At 46.5% G+C, this 20,457-nt stretch overlaps 1 protein-coding gene across 2 annotated transcripts in view; it reads left to right on the top strand.

Moving 5' to 3' along the window:
- uggt2 (UDP-glucose glycoprotein glucosyltransferase 2) overlaps positions 1–20,457 on the top strand; it is a 608,113-nt gene that overhangs the window by 520,728 nt on the left and 66,928 nt on the right. For both annotated transcript variants that reach the window (XM_078221650.1, XM_078221652.1), the window contains 3 exons: positions 5,007–5,091; positions 12,046–12,228; positions 18,202–18,362. In XM_078221650.1, the coding sequence (XP_078077776.1) occupies positions 5,007–5,091; positions 12,046–12,228; positions 18,202–18,362 (429 nt within the window). The remainder of the gene's footprint in view (positions 1–5,006; positions 5,092–12,045; positions 12,229–18,201; positions 18,363–20,457) is intronic.

Below are 20,457 nucleotides of genomic sequence, written 5' to 3'. Positions count from 1 at the left end.
CCTGGTATGGAGGGCATTAGCTACAAGGAGAGGTTGGAGAAACTTGGTTTGTTTTCACTGGAACGACGGAGGTTGAGAGGCGACCTGATAGAAGTCTACAAGATTATGAGGGACATTGACAGAGTGGATAGTCAGAAGCTTTTTCCCAGGGTGGAAGAGTCAATTACTAGGGGGCATAGGTTTAAGGTGCGAGGGGCAAGGTTTAAAGGCAATTTCCTCGGGTGGATGGAGCTATTACAAGGGGGCATAACTATAGGGTTCGTGGTGGGAGATACAGGAAGGATATCAGAGGTAGGTTCTTTACGCAGAGAGTGGTTGGGGTGTGGAATGGCCTGCCTGCAGTGATAGTGGAGTCAGACACTTTAGGAACATTTAAGCGGTTATTGGATAGGCACATGGAGCACACCAGGATGATAGGGAGTGGGATAGCTTGATCTTGGTTTCAGATAAAGCTCGGCACAACATCGTGGCCGAAGGGCCTGTTCTGTGCTGTACTGTTCTATGTTCTATAAGTTCTTTTACAGAGGGTGGTGGGTGCCTGGAACTTGCTGCCGGGGGAGGTAATGGAAGCAAACACGATAGTGAGTTTTAAGGGCCGTCTGGACAAATACAAATAGGATGGGAATAGAGGATATGGTCCCTGGTAGGGTAGGGGGTTTTAGTTAAGCCGGGCAGCATGGTCGATGCAGGCTTGGAGGGCCGAAGGGCCTGTTCCTGTGCTGTAATTTTCTTTGTTCTTTGTTTTTGTTCTTTAGTACCTACCACTGACCAGGCAGATCATGAGAAGGACATTGACATCATGACAATTTGAGTACTGTCATCCCATAAAATCAATAAACTCAAAGCTATCCTACAGGTGGATCTCACGTGTAGGCTGCTCCGTAATGTCATTGTGAAATGCTGGCCTGAGGTATCAAACGACCTTCCTATGAACTCTGCACCTTCTTCATTATAATCATAGAATCCCTAGTGCAGAAGGAGGCCATTTGGCCCATCGAGTCTGCACCGACCACAGTCCCAACGAGGCCCTATCCCCGCAATTCCACATATAGCCAATCAACCTAACCCACACATCCTTGGACTGTGGGAGGAAACCGGAGCACCCAAAGAAGACATGGGGAGAATGTGCAAACTCCACACAGACAATGATCCAAGCTGGGATTCTAACCCAAGTGCCTGGAGCTGTGAGGCAACAGTGCTAACCACTGTGCCGCCCCATAAACACACAGGACAAACTGATACTGTGTGGCCAGCGATTCATCATCTCCACTTTTCTGCCACCAAAGGCACCCAGGATTGGAAGTAACAAGATATAGGGCAAAGAAATCCTTGGCTCTCCATGTATGTAGATATAAGAGAGGGAAGTGTCCAGATGTGCACCATGCAATGCACTCAAGCCTCATCAAACCAAAGAACAAGTGCACCTACATGAGGTCTCCAACCTCCCATGGTCGCTCATGGTAGCAAACATATACAAATGGAACTTGTTGCTGGTTGGCCCAGACTGTGGACGGTATGAAATTGTCTATCTGCCTGATCTGAAAAGCAACATTCCGGAGTTGAAAGGGTTGGCTTATAGAACAAGAAGAAAATAACAGCACAGGAACAGGCCCTTTGGCCCTCCAAGCCTGCACCAACCATGCTGCCCGGCTTAACTAAAATCCCCTACCCTTCAGGGGACCATGTCCCTCTATTCCCATCCTATTCATGTATTTGTCAAGACGTCCCTTAAAAGTCACTACCATATCCGCTTCCATTACCTCCCCCGGCAACGAGTTCCAGGCACCCACTACTCTCTGTGTAAAAAGTCCTGCCTCGTACATTGCCTTGAAATCTTGCCCTCGCACCTTAAACCTATGCCCCCTAGTAATTGACTCTTCCAACCTGGGAAAAAGCTTCTGACTATCTACACTGTCCATGCCTCTCATAATCTTGTCGACTTCTATCAGGTCGCCCCTCAACCTCCGTCGTTCCAGTGAGAACAAACCAAGTTTCTCCAACCTCTCCTCATAGCTAATGCAACATGCCCTATGCCTTCTTGACTACCTTCTCCACCTGCATTGCCACTTTCAGTGACCTGTGTACTTATACACCCGGATCCCTTTGCCTATCAATACTCTTAAGGGTTCTGCCATTTACTGTAAATTTCCTATCTGTGTTAGACCTTCCAAAATGCATTACCTCACATTTGTCCGGATTAAACTCCATCTGCCATCTCTCCGTCCAAGTCTCCAACTGATCTGTATCCTCTGATGGTCCTCATCGCGATCCACAAATCCACCAACCTTTGTGTCGTCCGCAAACTTACTAATCAAACCAGTTACATTTTCCTCCAAATCAGTTATATATATATATATTACAAACAGCAAAGGTCCCAGCACTGATCCCTGTGGAACGCCACTTGTCACAGTCCTCCATTCAGAAACGCAGCCTTCCACTGCTACCCTCTGTCTTCTTTGACCGAGCCAGTGACATCCACCTCCCTACCCTCAACAATCACCTTCGTCACAGCTTTCGAACCCAGGTCCCTGGAGCTGTGATAGATAAATGTTTGAACAGTAAAGGAATTAAGGGTTATGGTGCGAGGGTGGGTAGTGGAGCTGAGTCCATGAAAAGATCAACCATGATCTTGTTGAATGGCAGAAGAGGCTCAAGGGGCCAGATGGCCTACTCCTGCTCTTAGTTCTTATGTTCTTATTTCTTATGTATTCAACCTGCAAAATGTGCTGAGTGAGGGCCTGCTCTCATCAGCACAGAGAATGGTTTCCAGGCATACTAGAACCATGATCCTTGTTACCAAGGCCCTTCTGCAAACCTGGAATGGAGACAAATGTGGGCAGAGCCCTCATCAAGCAGCGATGAAAAGATAAACATTACTGTGATTGTACTGTAAGGGGCAACGAGATGAATACATGAAAATAATGGGAATGGAAGGATACGGACTACATAAGTGCATACGGTTTCAGCTTAGGCAGGCATCATGATCGACGCAGGCTTGGACGGCCAAAGGGCCTGTTCCTGTGCTGTACTTTGTTCTGACCGCCAACTTTGAATTCTAGAACCAGGCCAAACGGTCAGCATCCAAACTGAGGGCTGGACATAGCTATGCCAAACAGCTAAATGATTGTCTTGGAAGGTGCTTGCTACATCAGGAACCAGCATCACCTGTTTCATGTACCTGAACCAGCACCACCCAGTGCTGCAGAGTTCACCCCACCAAGTCTGCAATCTGCACCCTTTATACTGGTGGAAATGAATGCCCTTCCCAAGGCCAATGCAACAAGCCCTGCAGCAAGTGGGCATACCAAAAGGATGCCTGATACCATCAACCCTGAGGCCAACAACCTGAGGGCATCCCAAGCATAGCCAAATGGCACAATCACACACTCAGGGTGCCTGAGCAGATGAAATGCAAAGTTCAAGGACTATGTGCTGACTTAGTCTACATATGGACTGTGTCTTTTAAAAAGGGGTGGAGGTCGAGTGAAGAGGTACGGTGGGCTATGCGTCAGATATAGCAGCCCAGGTTAGTAATCTGCATATTGCAAATAGTATGTTCTGTTTGCCAAATTTGTGCTCTGGACATTGTAAATAGTTTACAATTTGTCATTGCTGTTTTACTTTGTCATATGCCCATAGTACCAGTTGTCCCAACTTAAAAGGGGAAAATGTAGACTGGGTGGTCACATGTAGATTAGGATGACATGGACACAGGAGGTGATGTGCCAGTAGCGTGGTAGTTGTCTCCAGCACAGGTAGACACACAGCATGTAAGCACTGCTCAGATCATTGAATAAATCCTTCTGCTTGTTCATCCCTTGTTGCCAGTCTATACAACCCAGCAACTTCTACACATTATTGAATAGTCCAGTAGTATTTTTATTACATTTGTTCTAGCAGCTTCCATATCTGAATTCAAATGGGAATGGAATATAACACATTCAGTGGAATGTTTTAATTGTTACGAAACCCTGCTGATGTTATGTGTGAGAGTGTCCCAACTGGTTTCCTGTGGCGTATTGAGTTTTTTATATTCGCAAGAAATATTTGTGGAGACAGTGAAAACTCAGACCTCTCTTTCGTTAAATAACAAAATGAACAGTATTTATTAAAGTAGAAGAAAGATAATAGAACACTACAATCGAACAATCTTATACTTAAGCAAATTAACAGTGAGTACTTAGTCCCTCAAAAACTGTAAACCCAGAAGTACCTGTTTCCCCTATAATCCTAAACTCTGCTGAGACCCCCATTTCCCAAACGACAACCATGAACCAATTTGTCAGATCTCGCCAATGGTTACCACACTGTACAGCTTAAGCGACCAGGACTTGGGAGTAGTCTTCGGTTCAGTGAAGAAAACAATCTTTTGCACAAACTGATTTTCACCTTCAGCACTTCATCTCTAGCTGAGCTGTTTCCTGAGGACAGCTGCCCTTCTCCCTGCTCTTCTGCTACCTTCAACCCCAAATATCTTGCTGAACTGGGTCCTGGGGATGGCTGCCTCTCTCTCTTTCTCGCTGCTGCTTCTTCATCACCTCATCTATGTCTAAACTGTTTCCTGGCTCTAACTACTAATAATATCAATTGCAAAGAATACTGTGTTCCCTATTCTTTCATTTTTCTTAGTTTCTGACCAGACATGGCTTACAAAATATACAGCAGTTTGTTTTACTTGTATATTAAAAAAATATATTTTAATAACATCCTACCATTTTTTGATATAATTTAGAGAAAACACCATGATGGACACAAGAGTAAGTTCCTTTACCAACTCAACTTAAAGATTTTCTATTTGTGTTCATTTAGTTATTTTCCGTTAAAAATTATTTTACACTTTAACTTCATTTTCTTCATTAGATAATGATATTTTGACTGATGCAAAGTTGACTTTGTGATATAACTTTCATTCTGAATGATTCATTGTTTTCTGTATTTAAGTTGCATTGGTAGCATGCAGATGTTAAAATGTTGAATTATTTACCTTTTCACATTTATGTTTTCAGAATAATGATGCTTTCTGTGTTAAAGCACACCAAATCCACTGTCAAGTTCTGGTTTTTGAAGAATTACCTGTCTCCTACTTTCAAAGTAAGGAAACTTAGATATTCAGTAAAATATCTAAAATACAGTAACAGAAAATATTGGAACAATTTAACAGGTTAGGCAGCATCTATAAAGAGAACAAACCAATTAACATTTGCCGATCCTTCATCAGAACTCACCTGCTGCTTGTGTCCAGAATTTTCTGTTTTTATTTCAAACCTCTGTAATATTTTGCCTTCTATTCACAGTCAAACTAGCGTACAAGATTTTCACCGAAAATCCTGTATGTGCATGTGCAGCACAGTGGTATGCAGTCAGGAGGTTTGTCCCTTGGGATTCCTCAACATTGACACTGGACCCTTTGAAGTCTCATGGCATCAGATCAAACATGGACAAGAAATTCTTCTGCTGATTACCACCTACAGCCCTCCACCCCGCCTTAGCTAAAAAATCAGTATTCCTCTATGTTGAACAACACTTGGAGAAAGCATTGAGGGTGACAAGGACGTAGACTGTATTCTGGGTGCGGACTTCAATGTCCATCACCATGAGTGACTCAGTAGCATCAATAGACCAAGCAGGCTGATATAACTGTTGGATTGGGGCTGCAGCAGGTGGTGAAGGAACCAACAAGAGGGAAAACAAACCTGACTTCGTTCTCACCAACCTACTCACTGTAGATGCATCTGTCATTAAGAGCCTCAGTAGGAGTGACCACCATACAATCCTTGTGTACACAAAGTCCTGTTGTAGCATTGAGGATACCCTCTATTATGTAGTGCGGCACTATCGCTGCTAAATGGGATAGATTTCTAGTAACTCAAGATTGGACAGCCATGAAACAATATAGGCCATTAGCAGCAGCAGAATTGTACTCGACCACAATCCATAATCTCATGGCCCAGCACATGCCCCACTCTGCCATTACTACCAATCCAGGGGATCAACCATGGTTCAATGAAGAGTTCAGGGGAGCATGTCAAGGGCATACTAAAAATGAGGTAAAGAGGACTCACAACACAAGATTATTTGCACGCCAAACAGCATAAGCAACAAGTAATAGACAGAGCTACGCTATTCCATAACCAACACATTAGATCTGAACTCTGCAGTTCTGTCACATCTAGTTGGGAATGGTGGTGAACAATTAAACAGCTCGCGTGAGGAGAAGGCTGCACAAATATCCCCATCCCCAATGAAGGTGGAGCCAAGCACATCAGTGCAAAAGATAAGTCTGAAGCGTTCGCAATGATATTCAGCCAGCAGTGCCGAGTGGATGATCCACCTTTTTACCTCTTCCGGAGGTTTCCAGAATCAGATGTCAGTCTTCAGCCAATCTGATTCACTCCATATGATATCAAGGAATGGTTGAAGGCCGAATGTGCTAAAGGACCTTTTCTGCACTGTATGACTCTATGAATATGGCACTGGATACTGCAAAGGCTCTGGGCTTTGACAATATTCTGGCAATAGTACCAGGGTGACCCTAACCAAGCTGCTAAAGTACAGCTACAATATTGACATCCACTAGTCGTGTGAAAAATTGCCCAGGTATTCCCCGAACACAAAAAGCAGGACATATACAACCCAGCCAATTACTGTCCCATCAGTCCACTCTCGATCATCAGTAAAGTTTAATGGATTTGCCTGGTGCAAAGGTTCTTCCTTGCAACAAGGAACGGCCCTTTCATCAGAAGGCATCTTACTGAGATGCCTGAGAGATCGGGGGGGGGGCATATAGATGCTAGTATTCACGGGTCAGGAAGGTAGGACAGACAGATGGCCCAATATATGAGGAGCAGAATTAAAGAGAGCCAGAAGTATAATTGTCAACTCCTGCAGAAGCAGACAGTTTAACATCTGACTGAGAGGGCAGTTTAATATCTCAGTGAGAGGCCAGTTTAAATCTCATTGGATGGTCATGGTAACATCTAACAGCAAGTCAGCTATAGCATGGTCCTTTAAAGTCTTACAGTTAAGTTAATGTTGAAACCTTCTTAAAGGCAGTTTAGCTATCTTCGCAGAACCAGGCAAAGGTGCTTCCCAGACTGGATCATCTTCCTGATATTGTGTGGTAACGATAAGCTGGATTTAACTTATTGGTTTATTTAAGATGGAAGTTGTTCGGGTAAGTTCAAGTATTGGGGATATAGTTGGACGAGATAATTTCTAGATAAAACTGTGTGTGTACATTACTCCAGTGTTTATGTGCCTTATAATATTATAGTCCTGTTCTTTTCTTTCATTTCATAAATAGCATTTAGTAATTGATAAATTACGACGGGGCTGTTTATTCTTATGGGTGGTTTCATGTGACACCATTTTTAAAAAATGAACAAAGAAAACTACAGCACAGGAAGAGGCCCTTTGGCCCTCCAAGCCTGCACCAACCATGCTGCCCGACTTAACTAAATCCCCCTACCCTTCTGGAGACCATATCCCTCTATTCCCATCCTATTCATGTATTTGTCCAGATGCCCCTTAAAAGCCACTACCGTATCCGCTTCCACTACCTTCCCTGGCAGCGAGTTCCAGGCACCACCACCCTCTGTGTAAAACCTCTGTCATTGTACACATTGGTGCAAATGACGTAGATAGGAAGAGCAGGGGGATCCTACGAGAGCAATTCAGGGAGTTGGGAAATAGACTAAAAAGTAGGGCCTCCAGGGTGGCCATCTCTGGGCTGCTCCCAATGCCTCGTGCCAGTGAGGCAAGGAATAGGGAGTTAGTACAATTGAATGCTTGGCTAAAGGACTGGTCCAGGAGGGAGGGCTTCATTTTCCTAGATCAATGGGAAGTTTTCAGGAGAGGATGGCACCTGTACAAGAAGGACGGGTCACAACTAAGTTGGAAGGGCGCGAATATCCTGGCTGGGAGTTTTGCTCGTGCAGTTCGGGGGGGTTTAAACTAGTATGGCAGGGGGGTGGGATCAAAATATTAGGTCTACAAGTGTAGAGGCTGGGGACGAGCTTGGAGCTGGGACAAGGCTGGCAAAGAAGAAGAGCACTCTGGGGGAGGATGACCTCACTGGGCCTGGAGGTCTGGAGTGCTTATACTTCAATGCAATGAGCGTAGCAGGTAAGACAGACGAACTTAGGGCCTTAATGCTCACGAGGAATTTGAAATCATAGAAACCCCACAGTACAGAAAGAGGCCATTGGGCCCATCGAGTCTGCACCGACCACAATCCCACCCAGGCCCACCCACTAATCCCTCTAACCTACGCATCTCAGGACACTCAGGGGCAATTTTTAGCATGGCCAGAGTCGCTGAGCAGAGACTGATAACCAGGTTCCGCACACATGAGGACGGCCTCAACCGGGATCTTGGGTTCATGTCACACTATCTGTAACCCCCACAACTGGCCTGGACTTGCAAAATCTCACTAACTGTCCTGGCTGGAGACAATACACAACCTGTGCTTAATGCTCTCTCCACTCACATTGTCTGTACCTTGAAGACTTGATTAGCTGTAAAGACTCGCATTCCAATCATTAGTCTGTAAATTGAGTTTGTGTCTCTGTATGCCCTGTTTGTGAGCAGATCTCCCACTCCACCTGACGAAGGAGCAGCACGCTCCGAAAGCTAGTGGCGTTTGCTACCAAATAAACCTGTTGGACTTTAACCTGGTGTTGTTAGACTTTTTTCTATGGCCAAGCCAGTTCTGCATCCATCTTGCCAGCTCTCCTCTGATCCCGTGTGACTTCACCTTTTGTACCAGTTTACCATGAGGTACCTTGTCAAAGGCTTCACTGATGTCCATGTGTACAACATCCACTGCCTTTCCCTCATCTATCACCTTTGTCACTTCCTCGAAAAAATCAATCAAGTTAGTGAGGCACAACCTCCCCTTCACAAAACCATGCTATCTATCACTAATAAGTCCAAGTGGTAGCAATGTGTACTGTTTACAAGATGCACTGCAAGAACTCACCAAGGCTCCTTAGACAGCAACTTACAAACCTACAAATGCTACCATCTAGAAGGACGGGAGCAGTAGATGCATGGGAATACCACTACCTGGAAATTTGCTTTTAAATCACTCCTCTTGATTTGAAAATGTATCACTGTCCCTTCACTGTTACTGGGTCAAAATCCTGGAACTCCTTCCCTGACAATACTGTGGGTTCACATACAGTAACAGTTTTAACAACACCAGGTTCAAGTCCAACAGGTTTATTTGGTAGCAAATATCACTCGCTTTCGGAGCGCTGCTCCTTCGTCAGATGGAGTGGAAATCTGCTCTCAAACAGGGCACAGAGACACAAAATCAAGTTACAGAATACTGATTAGAATGCGAATCCCTACAGCCAACCAGGCCTTAAAGATACAGACAATGTGAGTGGAGGGAGCATTTTGCACAGGTTAAAGAGATGTGAATTGTCTCCAGACAGGACAGCCAGCAAGTCCAGGAGGCAAGCTGTGGGGGTTACTGATAATGTGACATAAATCCAATATCCCGGTTTAGGCCGTCCTCATGTGTGCGGAACTTGGCTATCAGTTTCTGCTCAGCGACTCTGCGCTGTCGTGTGTCGTGAAGGCCGCCTTGGAGAACGCTTACCCGAAGATCAGAGGCTGAATGCCCGTGACCGCTGAAGTGCTCCCCCACAGGAAGAGAACAGTCTTGCCTGGTGATTGACGAGCGGTATTCATTCATCCGTTGTCGTAGCGCCTGCATGGTTTCCCCAATGTACCATGCCTCGGGACATCCTTTCCTGCAGCGTATCAGGTAGACAACGTTGGCCGAGTTGCAAGAGTAGGTACCGTGTACCTGATAGATGGTGTTCTCACATGAGATGATGGCATCCGTGTCGATGATCCGGCACGTCTTGCAGAGGTTGCTGTGGCAGGGTTGTGTGGTGTCGTGGTCACTGTTCTCCTGAAGGCTGGGTAGTTTGCTGCGGACAATGGTCCTTTTGAGGTTGTGCGGTTGTTTGAAGGCAAGAAGTGGGGGTGTGGGGATGGCCTTGGCGAGATGTTCGTCTTCATCAATGACCATGTTGAAGCCTCCGGAGAAGATGTCATAGCTTCTCCGCTCCGGGGAAGGACTGGACGATGAAGGGTACTCTCTCTCCACCGTGTCCCGTGTTTGTCTTCTGAGGAGGTCGGTGCGGTTTTTCGCTGTGGCGCGTCGGAACTGTCGATCGATGAGTTGAGCGCCATATCCTGTTCTTATGAGGGCATCTTTCAGCGTCCGGAGGTGTCTGTTGCGATCCTCCTCATCCGAGCAGGTTCTGTGTATACGGAGGGCTTGTCCGTAGGGGATGGCTTCTTTAACGTGTTTAGGGTGGAAGCTGGAGAAGTGGAGCATCGTGAGGTTATCCGTGGGCTTGCGGTACAGTGAGATGCTGAGGTGACCGTCCTTAATGGAGATACATGTGTCCAAGAATGTAACTGATTCCGGAGAGTAGTCCATGGTGAGTCTGATGGTGGGATGGAACTTGTTGATGTCATCACAGCTTGCCTCCTGGACTTGCTGGCTGTCCTGTCTGGAGACAATACACATCTCTTTAACCTGTGCTTAATGCTCCCTCCACTCACATTGTCTGTATCTTTAAGAACTGGTTGGCTGTAGAGATTTGCATTCTAATCAGTATTCTGTAACTTGATTTTGTGTCTCTGTGCCCTGTTTGAGAGCAAATTTCCACTCCATCTGACGAAGGAGCAGCGCTCCGAAAGCTAATGGTATTTGCTACCAAATCAACCTGTTGGACTTTAACCTGGTGTTGTTAAAACTCTTACTGTGTTCACCCCAGTCCAACGCCGGTATCTCCACATCAGGTTTACATACATGCATGGATTGCAGCAGTTCAGGATTAGGGACAGACAATAAACGCTGGCCTCGCCAGCAATGCCAACATTCCATAAGTGAATTTTAAAATTTTAAATGTAACTGCTGTGCAATTCGGTCTTAATGAAAAACTGGTGCAAAAATGGAAGAAGCACAAATCCATGCTATAGAGGATGCCCAAGACCAAATGCATCATGAGAACAGAGAGTAACCATTGGCCTGAATTTGTGACAGTCGAAATAATGAATGCAGCTTTTTAGTGTGGGACATGTTCAGATCCCATATGATGTGATCAAGAGGCATCAATAAAGAAATAACACCCGTCCTGCAGATACCAGGGCACAAATTCTCTGGCCGTTCACAACCCGCTGTCGCAGCCAGTGAGAACAGAGAATTTGGTGCTCAGCCAAATCTCCATTCACTGCAGCAGGACAGGTGAATCCTAGCTGCAGGCCAAATTGGTGAATCCAGTCCCAGGGATCCATTGTCCACCATTCAGCCTTTAAATGTCTGCCAGAATAAGCAATTCAAGGATTATGTTCAAAGAACAGTACAGTCACTCAACATGTTCATGTTGAGTGGAATAGGCTGGATGGTTGTTGCAGAAACAATCTTCGCAAAAGGGTGGAAATATGCAAACTTGATGTTTTGTGTGATTTCATCATCAAATCATGGGATGCATTTAGTGCACAAACTGTCATAAGCTGATTCAAAAATGCAGAATATCCAATTCAATGGACAGCAAGGAAGATAATTTGTCGTGGAGGGATGATTCTGAAACCAATCCAGAATGGAATGCTTACAATGATGCTATTGTGACTCAGAATAAATTTTAGCACAGATACTGAAGAAAATGAATTTGATGAGTTTATTAATTCTTTCATTGTAGTTAAAGGTATTTTGTATAAGTAATTTATTCAATAAGCTGTGCCACATTAATTTAATATGAATGACTAGCGTTATGTTTTTTCTCACATTTTCACATTTTACACTGGTGTTTTAGTCAAGTTTTTAGAATGATTTTTGGAGGCTTCAAATGCAGACATTAGTATTTCATCATGTTTGGTTTAGTTAACCATATTTTGTATGTTTACCGGCTAATAAGTACAAATGGCACAAATTCTTTCTTGTTATTCTCGTGTTACATGTTCTGGACACTGTTTTACTAAAATAAAGACTTGCTTGACAACTTTGATTTCCTCACCTAGGAATTGATTCCAGAAATGGCACATGAGTATGGATTCCAGTATGAATTAGTGCAGTACAAGTGGCCTCAGTGGCTCCATCAGCAAACGGAGAAACAGAGGACTATTTGGGGCTACAAGATCCTTTTCCTAGATGTTCTCTTCCCATTAGCTGTTAACAAAATCATCTTTGTTGATGCTGACCAGGTAAATTGAATGGTGGTATGACTCTCATTGGTATTGAATAGCCAAAATTTTTCTTGACAGATAACATAATCTGCCTGGGCCTGAAGAATATCAGAAGATGGGAGTTTTGAGTGCATAAAAAAGAACATAGCAATAGTTGCAGGTGTAGACAGTACACCCATCAAGCCTGTTCCATTAAGTAACATTGGGTGGAATTTTCCCTCAAAATTTCAAAGTATCGTAATGGCAAGAAAACAGGACTTTTCTGCGCTGGTCTCTTAGGAGCGCTCCACATCTCAATCTTCCGACACTTAATGCAATGAAAGAGCCTCCATGCAAATCATGCTATTTTGGGGACTCCAGGTGTGTGACTCGCACAAAATAGCCATAGCTGTGCACCGTTAACAAGGATGAGCTGCACTCACTAATGATTCACTCACAGTCAGTCACACCTGGAAGATGGCAACGTGCAGAGCTACTCCACAGTTTATGGAGGGAGAGTTGGGACAGCTACTGGATGCTGTGGAGGAGAGGAGGGCTATCTCCTTTCCCCGGGACAGTCAGTGGCTCAGGGGTTGGGCTGGCAATGTGGCCTGGGAAGTAGTGGCAGTGAGTGCCCATGCATTAGCACGGAGGAGCAGCGTCCAATACCGCAAGAAAATGAATGGCCTTGCTCGGGCAGCAAGGGTAAGAACCCTGGGAGCGGGCTCAGGAGACCCAGTGTCCTTCTGGCACCTGACCCCCTGGCTTCAACCTCTCTGGCACCCCTGCATCACAAACATCTGCCTGCAGAGGCATGGTGCCAACATACACCACCCTATTGGCCCCAACCCCTACACCCTCAACATCCTGCACCCTTCCAGCCATTAGGCTTTCAATCCTCCCTTTTAACCCCACAGGAGAAGATGGCCCATAACCGTTGGGAGCGAGGGCAGACCGGAGGTAGGGTCCCTGAGCTGCATCTCCTCACTCCATTCGAGAAGCGAAACATTGAGCTGTTGGGGAACTCCGAGGAGAGGGAGCGCTGACTGACAGCCAAGCCAAGGTGAGCCACAGACCTGAGGAGCCACGAAACCTTAATTCATATGACCTATCTCAAGTATTCTGCCCAGATACCTATCGCTCCCTTGCACTTATCCATGTGTCTTGTTTTGCAGGAGACGACCCCAATAAGGCCGGGCCATCAGGAGTCTGCATCCACTCCCTACGGTCCCTGCTGAAACCCCCGATGACACCTCAGAGGAACGCTTCAAGAAAACCTCCAAGGAAAGCACCTAGCAGTCAACACAGGCATCACATGCACCATCCACAAGCGCAGATATGGTCATCACGGTGGGACATGTTAGTGGTGAGGCTTCTGGTGCGCACCATACAGCCATTGATAAACATGAGGTGGAAGGCGTGAACATCCGAGGGCTTGGGCAGGTGGAGGTATCCTGGAACCAAGGAGACAGCTGTTCCCCAGCCAATTGCCGAGCCACTGGGATTAGTTCTCCAGAAGCTGCTGGAGATGCAGAGGCAGGGCCAGGGATTGTAGGAGGGACTGTCAGCAACATTCCAACATGTGCCAGGCTGTGTGGAGGAATCCCACAGCCTTCAGATGCAGAAGGTTTTGCAGGCATTGCATGGCACCCAGGCCAACACTGGATGGGTGGTGTCCACAGTGGAAAGCCTGGGGCAGGAAATGGTTACCATGGGTGGCAGGGTCCAAGGCATGGGTGAGTCATTGAGTGCCATGGCTGAGGGCACCGGAAGCATGCGCGAGGCACAGCAGGCCATGGCTGTGGGCCTCAAGAGCATGGCCCAGTCTCAGAGGACGCTCGCTGATGGGATCCAGAGCTTGGCCCAGACTCGGAGGGCTATTGCTGAGGGCTTGCACACCATGGTGCAGACACAGTTGGGTCTCCCGGATTGTCAGCCAGGTGACACAGAAGCCTCTTGAGCTTACTCCAGCTGCCTGCCATCCCATGGCATGTCCCAAATGCCCACAGGCACCCCAAGGGAGAAGGAAGGGCTGGAGCCCGTGCTGGGGCATTCCATCAAGGAGATACCAGCCATCTCCAGCCCTTCCGAATCCCCCCTTCCTGACACCTCATGGGCAGTGGGTGGAAAAGGATGGCATGGCTACATCTGTGACACCTGAAATTTGGCCGGGGCCCCCTAGGGGACACCCACCAAGCACATCACAGACCACGGAAGCAGAAAGCAGCTGACCGCCACCATCTCTGATGTGCATCCTGTGGGGCACTTAGACGTAGCGGAAGGCCACGGAAGGTCAAGAAGTTGGAGGGTCACCAAGAGGGCATGGGTAAGGGCAGTCACTGTAGTTAGGGATAAGGTAATTGGCAATGTAGATAATCACTATTAGATGTGATTGCACCCCACAGCTGTGACTAATCTGTTTTTGATCTGTCTGTCTGGCGATACGGGCCTCCCTTGTCCTGCCATGCCGGACACTTGCCGCCATCTGGCCTCCATTCTCTGGTTCCTCCTCGGCCACCACATCCTCCTGACCATCCTCCTCCTCCTCAGCAGTGTCTGCCTGGTCTCCCTCCAGGATGTCTCTTCACTGCTGCACCAGATTGAGGAGCGCCCAGCAGACCACAATGATGTAGGAGACCCTCAGGGGGCTGTATAGGGGGGGTATTGTCAGTGTGGTCCAGGCATCCAAAAAAGATTGGCAGGGTCTGCCAAAAGCTTTGGCAGTGGAACCACATCTTCAGTAACCCGATGCACTGCTCGACGATGGACAGGTTGGCAGCATTGGCTTCATTGTAGCGAGTCTCCGCCTTGGTCTCAGGCCTCTCCACTGGTATCATCGGCCTTGTACGCAACGGTTAGCCATTGTCCCCCACAAGCCATCCCGGCAGCCTGACTAGGTCCTCAAAGACCCTGGGATGTCCGGCCTGCGCATGATGCAGCTGTCATGCTCACTCCCCAGGTGGCATGCACACATGTGTGTGATGTTCATCCGGTGGCCACACAATCTGGATTTTAAGGGAATGGAATCCCTTTCGATTAATGATCTTATGGGGCCCACAGGGCAGTGTGCATGCCATCTATAGACCTCTGCTCATGGGGCTTCCCAGTGATGGGGGCGAAGCCTGCAGCATGGGCTTCCTGTTGGAACTGGCCCACGATAAATGTGAATCCAGCTGCCTGCCCACGTGTACAAGTTTTCGTCACCTCACTTGTTTACAGAAAATTGCGAGATACCACAGAGATCTTCGCTGGAGGGAAGGACCTTTTGGTGTAGAAGTTGAGGGCTGCCGTGATCTTCATTGCCAAAGGCAGCGGTGTCCTTCTGCTTCATAAGGAGCCAGGTCTGTGAGGACCTGGCACAGGTGCTGCACTGTCTCCTTGCTGAGACGCAGTCTGCAGCAGCACACAGTGTCCGGCAACCCATCGAAGGACATGTGGATCCTGTAGAGGCATAATCTCCATCTCTGACATCCTCAGGCCGATGGGCGGCCATGTCCTATCCCCTGTCATCCTGCTGTGGCCTCTGAGCCCAGGGTTGTCCTTGCAGCGGGCAGATGTCTCCCTCCTCTACTACAGCGACCACCTGTATAACTGCCAGCTCTATGGGCTCGAGAGTGAAATCCATTATTCCTTTTGCGAGGGCTGGGGAAGAGAGAAAGAGAGGCAGTCCGTAAATTTATCCATCCCGGGCCCCTCACTCCCTTCCAGCAACCTGTATCCACATGAGTCTGGATACTAGCAACCCGCCACCTTCCCCGGCACTGTGCGCCACTTCAATGGGCTGCTGACCATTGTCAGACCATCACCATCATGGGCACAGAGAGCATCTAGGTGGCTGTGATGGGGTCCCCATTGGAAAACCCTGAAGCATAGACATGAGTGCACCCACCTGGATGTCTGGTGCACTGGCTTCCAGTAATAGTTAGTAGTTCAGACAGACGGTGGAGAAGCACCCTCATAACTTTCATATGACTGGTGGCCATTGTAGGGAGCAGTACAGAGTCCATGTAATGTGACGAGCTGTGTTAACACCTGTCAAGCTCCCTGAATTGGGGCAACAGATGCCAGCTTGGTGCTTGTTACTGTTAGTGGGGCCTGGGTTGGGATGTCCGCAGTCAGCCACAGAGCCTGGCCAGCAGACAGATGGCAAGGTAACCAGTGCGACATTAGTGGGATTGGGACTCAAGCTCATATGCAACCCCTTGGAGGTCATTCAGTGGCCAGGGGGAATGAGCACAACACAAGCCCCAAGCCAGTAGAGTGACCTGCAACATGAGGACCTCCATACCTGCATGAGCCCCCCACATACCCTTGTACCCACGCAAGCTCCCCACCCCACCCAGCACCATGGCGGAAGCTGAGAGACCCCCCTCCCCACCCCCCCAATCCCCACTGCATCCCAGAGGTTGGTGCCCAGTGATACTCATCTTCTAGCTGTCTTTTGCTACTGCTCCGCCTGAGCCACACTTTTATAGAGCAGTAGTGATTCACACTTCCAGGGAGATAGCAAACCATTTCACGCTGGGCACAAATCGGATTTTTAGCATCGCATGCTTTTTCCCAGCTCGCCACACTGATCACCGGGTGAGGCGAGGTGGTAAAATCCTGCCCATTGTATCTAGTCGTTGTTCTCAATCCCACTTCCTGCCCAATCCCAATAGAATTCAGAAATCTATTTCATACTTGAATGTACTCAGTAACTGAACATCCACTAAGGAGGAAAAATTAGAGTTCAAGTAAAAGCTAGCTAAAAATAGTAAAACGGATATTTAGAGTTTCTATAGATACTTAAATAAGAAAGTGAGCATTGATCCTATAGAAAGTGAGTGTGGAAAATTAATAATGGAAAATGAAGAGATGGCAGATGTATTAAACAGATATTTTGCATCAATCTTCACTACAAGGAACACCCCAGAATTCAGAAAATGGAAGGGAGGGAGGAACTCAGAAAAATTGCAATCATCAGGGAAGAGGTATTTAGAAAATTGTTGAACTTCATCCTAGAGTCTGAAAAAGAAGTGGCTCACAAGATAGTTAATGCATTGTTTTTAATTTTCCAAAATTCCCTGGATTCAGGAAGGTGCCATTAGATTGGAAAATTGCAAATGTAACTCCTTTATTCAAAAAGAGAGGGAGACACAAAGCTTTAGGTCAGTTATTATGGCAGATGTTATGGCAGAGCAGTTAGAAAATCTCAAGAGAGTGTGATCAGGCCCAAATCTGTGATGCACTCACCAACCACCCCCAAAAATCTCAACATTCTTGTACATTTCCACCGAGGTGAGTATATTGAGTCGAGACAGCCTCGGTCGTGAAAATCTGGTCTAAAGTGTGCATAGAGTTTCGTTTTTTTTTAACTTCATAGAATCCCAACAATGCAGAAGGAGGGCATTCAGCCCATCAACCCTGCACCGACAACAATCCCACCCAGGCTTTATCCCCTTAACCCCACATATTACCCTGCTAATCCCCCTGATATGGAGGACAGTTTAGCATGGTTAATCAACCTGACCCGCACATCTTTGGAGTGTGGGAGGAAACCCACACAGACACGGGGAGAATGTGCAAACTCCACACAGTGACCCAAGGCCAGAATTGAACCTGGGTCTCTAGCGCTGTGAGGCAGCAGTGCTAATCACTGTGCCATTGTGCAACCGTGCCACCCAACATCTTCCGTAATATGTAGTTATAAACTGTTGACTATTTCTTTCTAACTTTGTTTAATAAAAACAAAACAGAGTACGGTTAATTAGTTTATTTTTGTTTAAATATCTATTTTAAAAATATTTTTGTGGGTTATTTTTCTCTGGGCATTCAAAGTTTCCAACTTTCTCAAATTTAGTGCCTTTTTCAGTACATCTTCATATTTTCCCAGCTCTAAACCTATTTGCCTTTCAAGATACTTCTTCTTTCTCAAAGTAAACAAGATCTTTCTTAAAAAGAATTGTTAAATGTGTTCATTTCTTGAAGCAGTTGCTTGTATTAAATATTTACTTGTGTTCTTTCCTCTAGATTGTGAGAACTGATTTAAAAGAATTACTTGATTTGGATTTAGATGGTGCACCCTATGGATACACACCATTCTGTGACAGTCGTAAAGAAATGGATGGTTACCGCTTCTGGAACTCAGGATACTGGGCTTCACATTTGGGAGATAGAAAGTACCACATAAGGTATAATAATAATAAAAACATAAGAACTAGGAGCAGGAGTAGGCCCCTCGAGCCTGCTCCGCCATTCAATAAGATCATGGCTGATCTTTTTGTGGACTCAGCTCCACTTACCCGCCCGCTCACCATGACCCTTAATTCCTTTACTGTTCAAAAATTTATCTATCCTTGCCTTAAAAACATTCAATGAGGTAGCCTCAACTGCTTCACTGGGCAGGGAATTCCACAGATTCACAACCCTTTGTGTGAAGAAGTTCCTCCTCAACTCAGTCCTAAATCCGCTTCCCCTTATTTTGAGGCTATGCCCCCTAGTTCTAGTTTCACCCGCCAGTGGAAACAACTTCCCTGCTTCTATCTTATCTATTCCCTTAATAATCATAGAAACCCTACAGTGCAGAAGGAGGCCATTCGGCCCATCAAGTCTGCACCGACCACAATCCCACCCAGGCCCTACCCCCACATATTTACCCGCTAATCCCTCTAACCTACACACCTCAGGACTCGAAGGGGCAATTCTTAACCTGACCAATCAACCTAACTTGCACATCTTTGGACTGTGGGAGGAAACCGGAGCACCCGGAGGAAACCCACGCAGACACGAGGAGAATGTGCAAACTCCACACAGACAGTGACCCGAGCCGGGAATCGAACCCGGGACCCTGGAGCTGTGAAGCAGCAGTGCTAACCACTGTGCTACCGTGCCGCCCAATAATCTTATATATTTCAATAAGACCTCTCCTCATTCTTCTGAATTCCAATGAGTATAGCCCCAGTCTACTCAATCTCTCCTCATAAGCCAACCCTCTCAACTCCGAAATCAAACGAGTGAATCTCCTCTCCACCACCTCCAGTGCCAGGATATATTTTCTCAAGTAAGGAGACCAAAACTATACACAGTATTCCAGGTGTGGCCTCACCAGCACCTTATACAGCTGCAACATAATCTCGCTGTTTTTAAACTCCATCCCTCTAGCAATGAAGGACAAAATTCCATTTGCCTTCTTAATTACCTGCTGCACCTGCAGACCAACTCCTTGAGATTCCTGCACAAGGATACCCAGGTCCCTCTGCACAGCAGCATGCTGCAATTTTTTACCATTTAAATAATAGTCCATTTTGCTGTTATTCCTACCAAAATGGATGACCTCACATTTATCAACATAGTACTCCATCTGCCAGACCCTCGCCCACTCACTTAGGCTATCTATATTCCTTTGCAGACTTTCAACATCCTCTGCACACTTTGCTCTTCCACCCATCTTAGTGTCATCTGTGAATTTTGACACACTACACTTGGTCCCCAACTCCAAATCATCTATGTAAATCGTAAACAATTGCAGTCCCAACACTGATCCCTGAGGCACACCATTAGTCACTGATCGCCAACCAGAAAAACACCCATTTACCCCCACTCTTTGCTTTCTGTTAGTTAACCAATCCTCTATCCATGCTAATACATTACCCGTAACACTGTGCATCTTTATCTTATGTCGCAGTCTTTGGTGCGGCACCTTGTCAAATGCCTTCTGGAAATCCAGATACACCACATCCACAGGTTCCCCATTGTCCACTGCACATGTAATGTTCTCAAAGAATTCCACCAAATTCGTCAAACATGACCTCCCATTCATGAACCCATGTTGCGCCTTACCAATGGGATAATACAGGGAGAGTATCTCAATTTCGGCTATCCGAAAACTGCCAGTGGTTCAAAACTAGACATTTTTTTCCCATGCACCAATGAACCTTGACCCCACCTGCCTTAGTTCTGAAACGTTTGGAGAGTTACCAAGTACGGCTTCATGCCATGACATTTCCCACGTTCCAGCAAACCTTGACTCCACCCAACCCAGTGCAGAGATGGTCCAATTCACCTGAATCTTGGACCAGAATTCACCTGAATCTTGGACTAGAATTTTGGATCTTGGACCAGAATTTTAAATCCCCAGGACCGGACAGGGTATTCCCACGGACCTTGAGGGAAGCTAGTGTTGAACTTGCAGGGGCCCTAGCAGACATATTTAAAATGTCAGTATTCACGGGGGAGGTGCCGGATGATTGGAGGGTGGCTCATGTTGTTCCATTGTTTAAAAAAGGT

Source organism: Mustelus asterias, chromosome 10 (genome assembly GCF_964213995.1).
Source record: "Mustelus asterias chromosome 10, sMusAst1.hap1.1, whole genome shotgun sequence".
Lineage (NCBI taxonomy): Eukaryota > Metazoa > Chordata > Chondrichthyes > Carcharhiniformes > Triakidae > Mustelus > Mustelus asterias.
The sequence above is the reverse complement of the archived record's forward strand: the minus strand, read 5'-3'. Positions and strand labels throughout refer to the sequence as shown.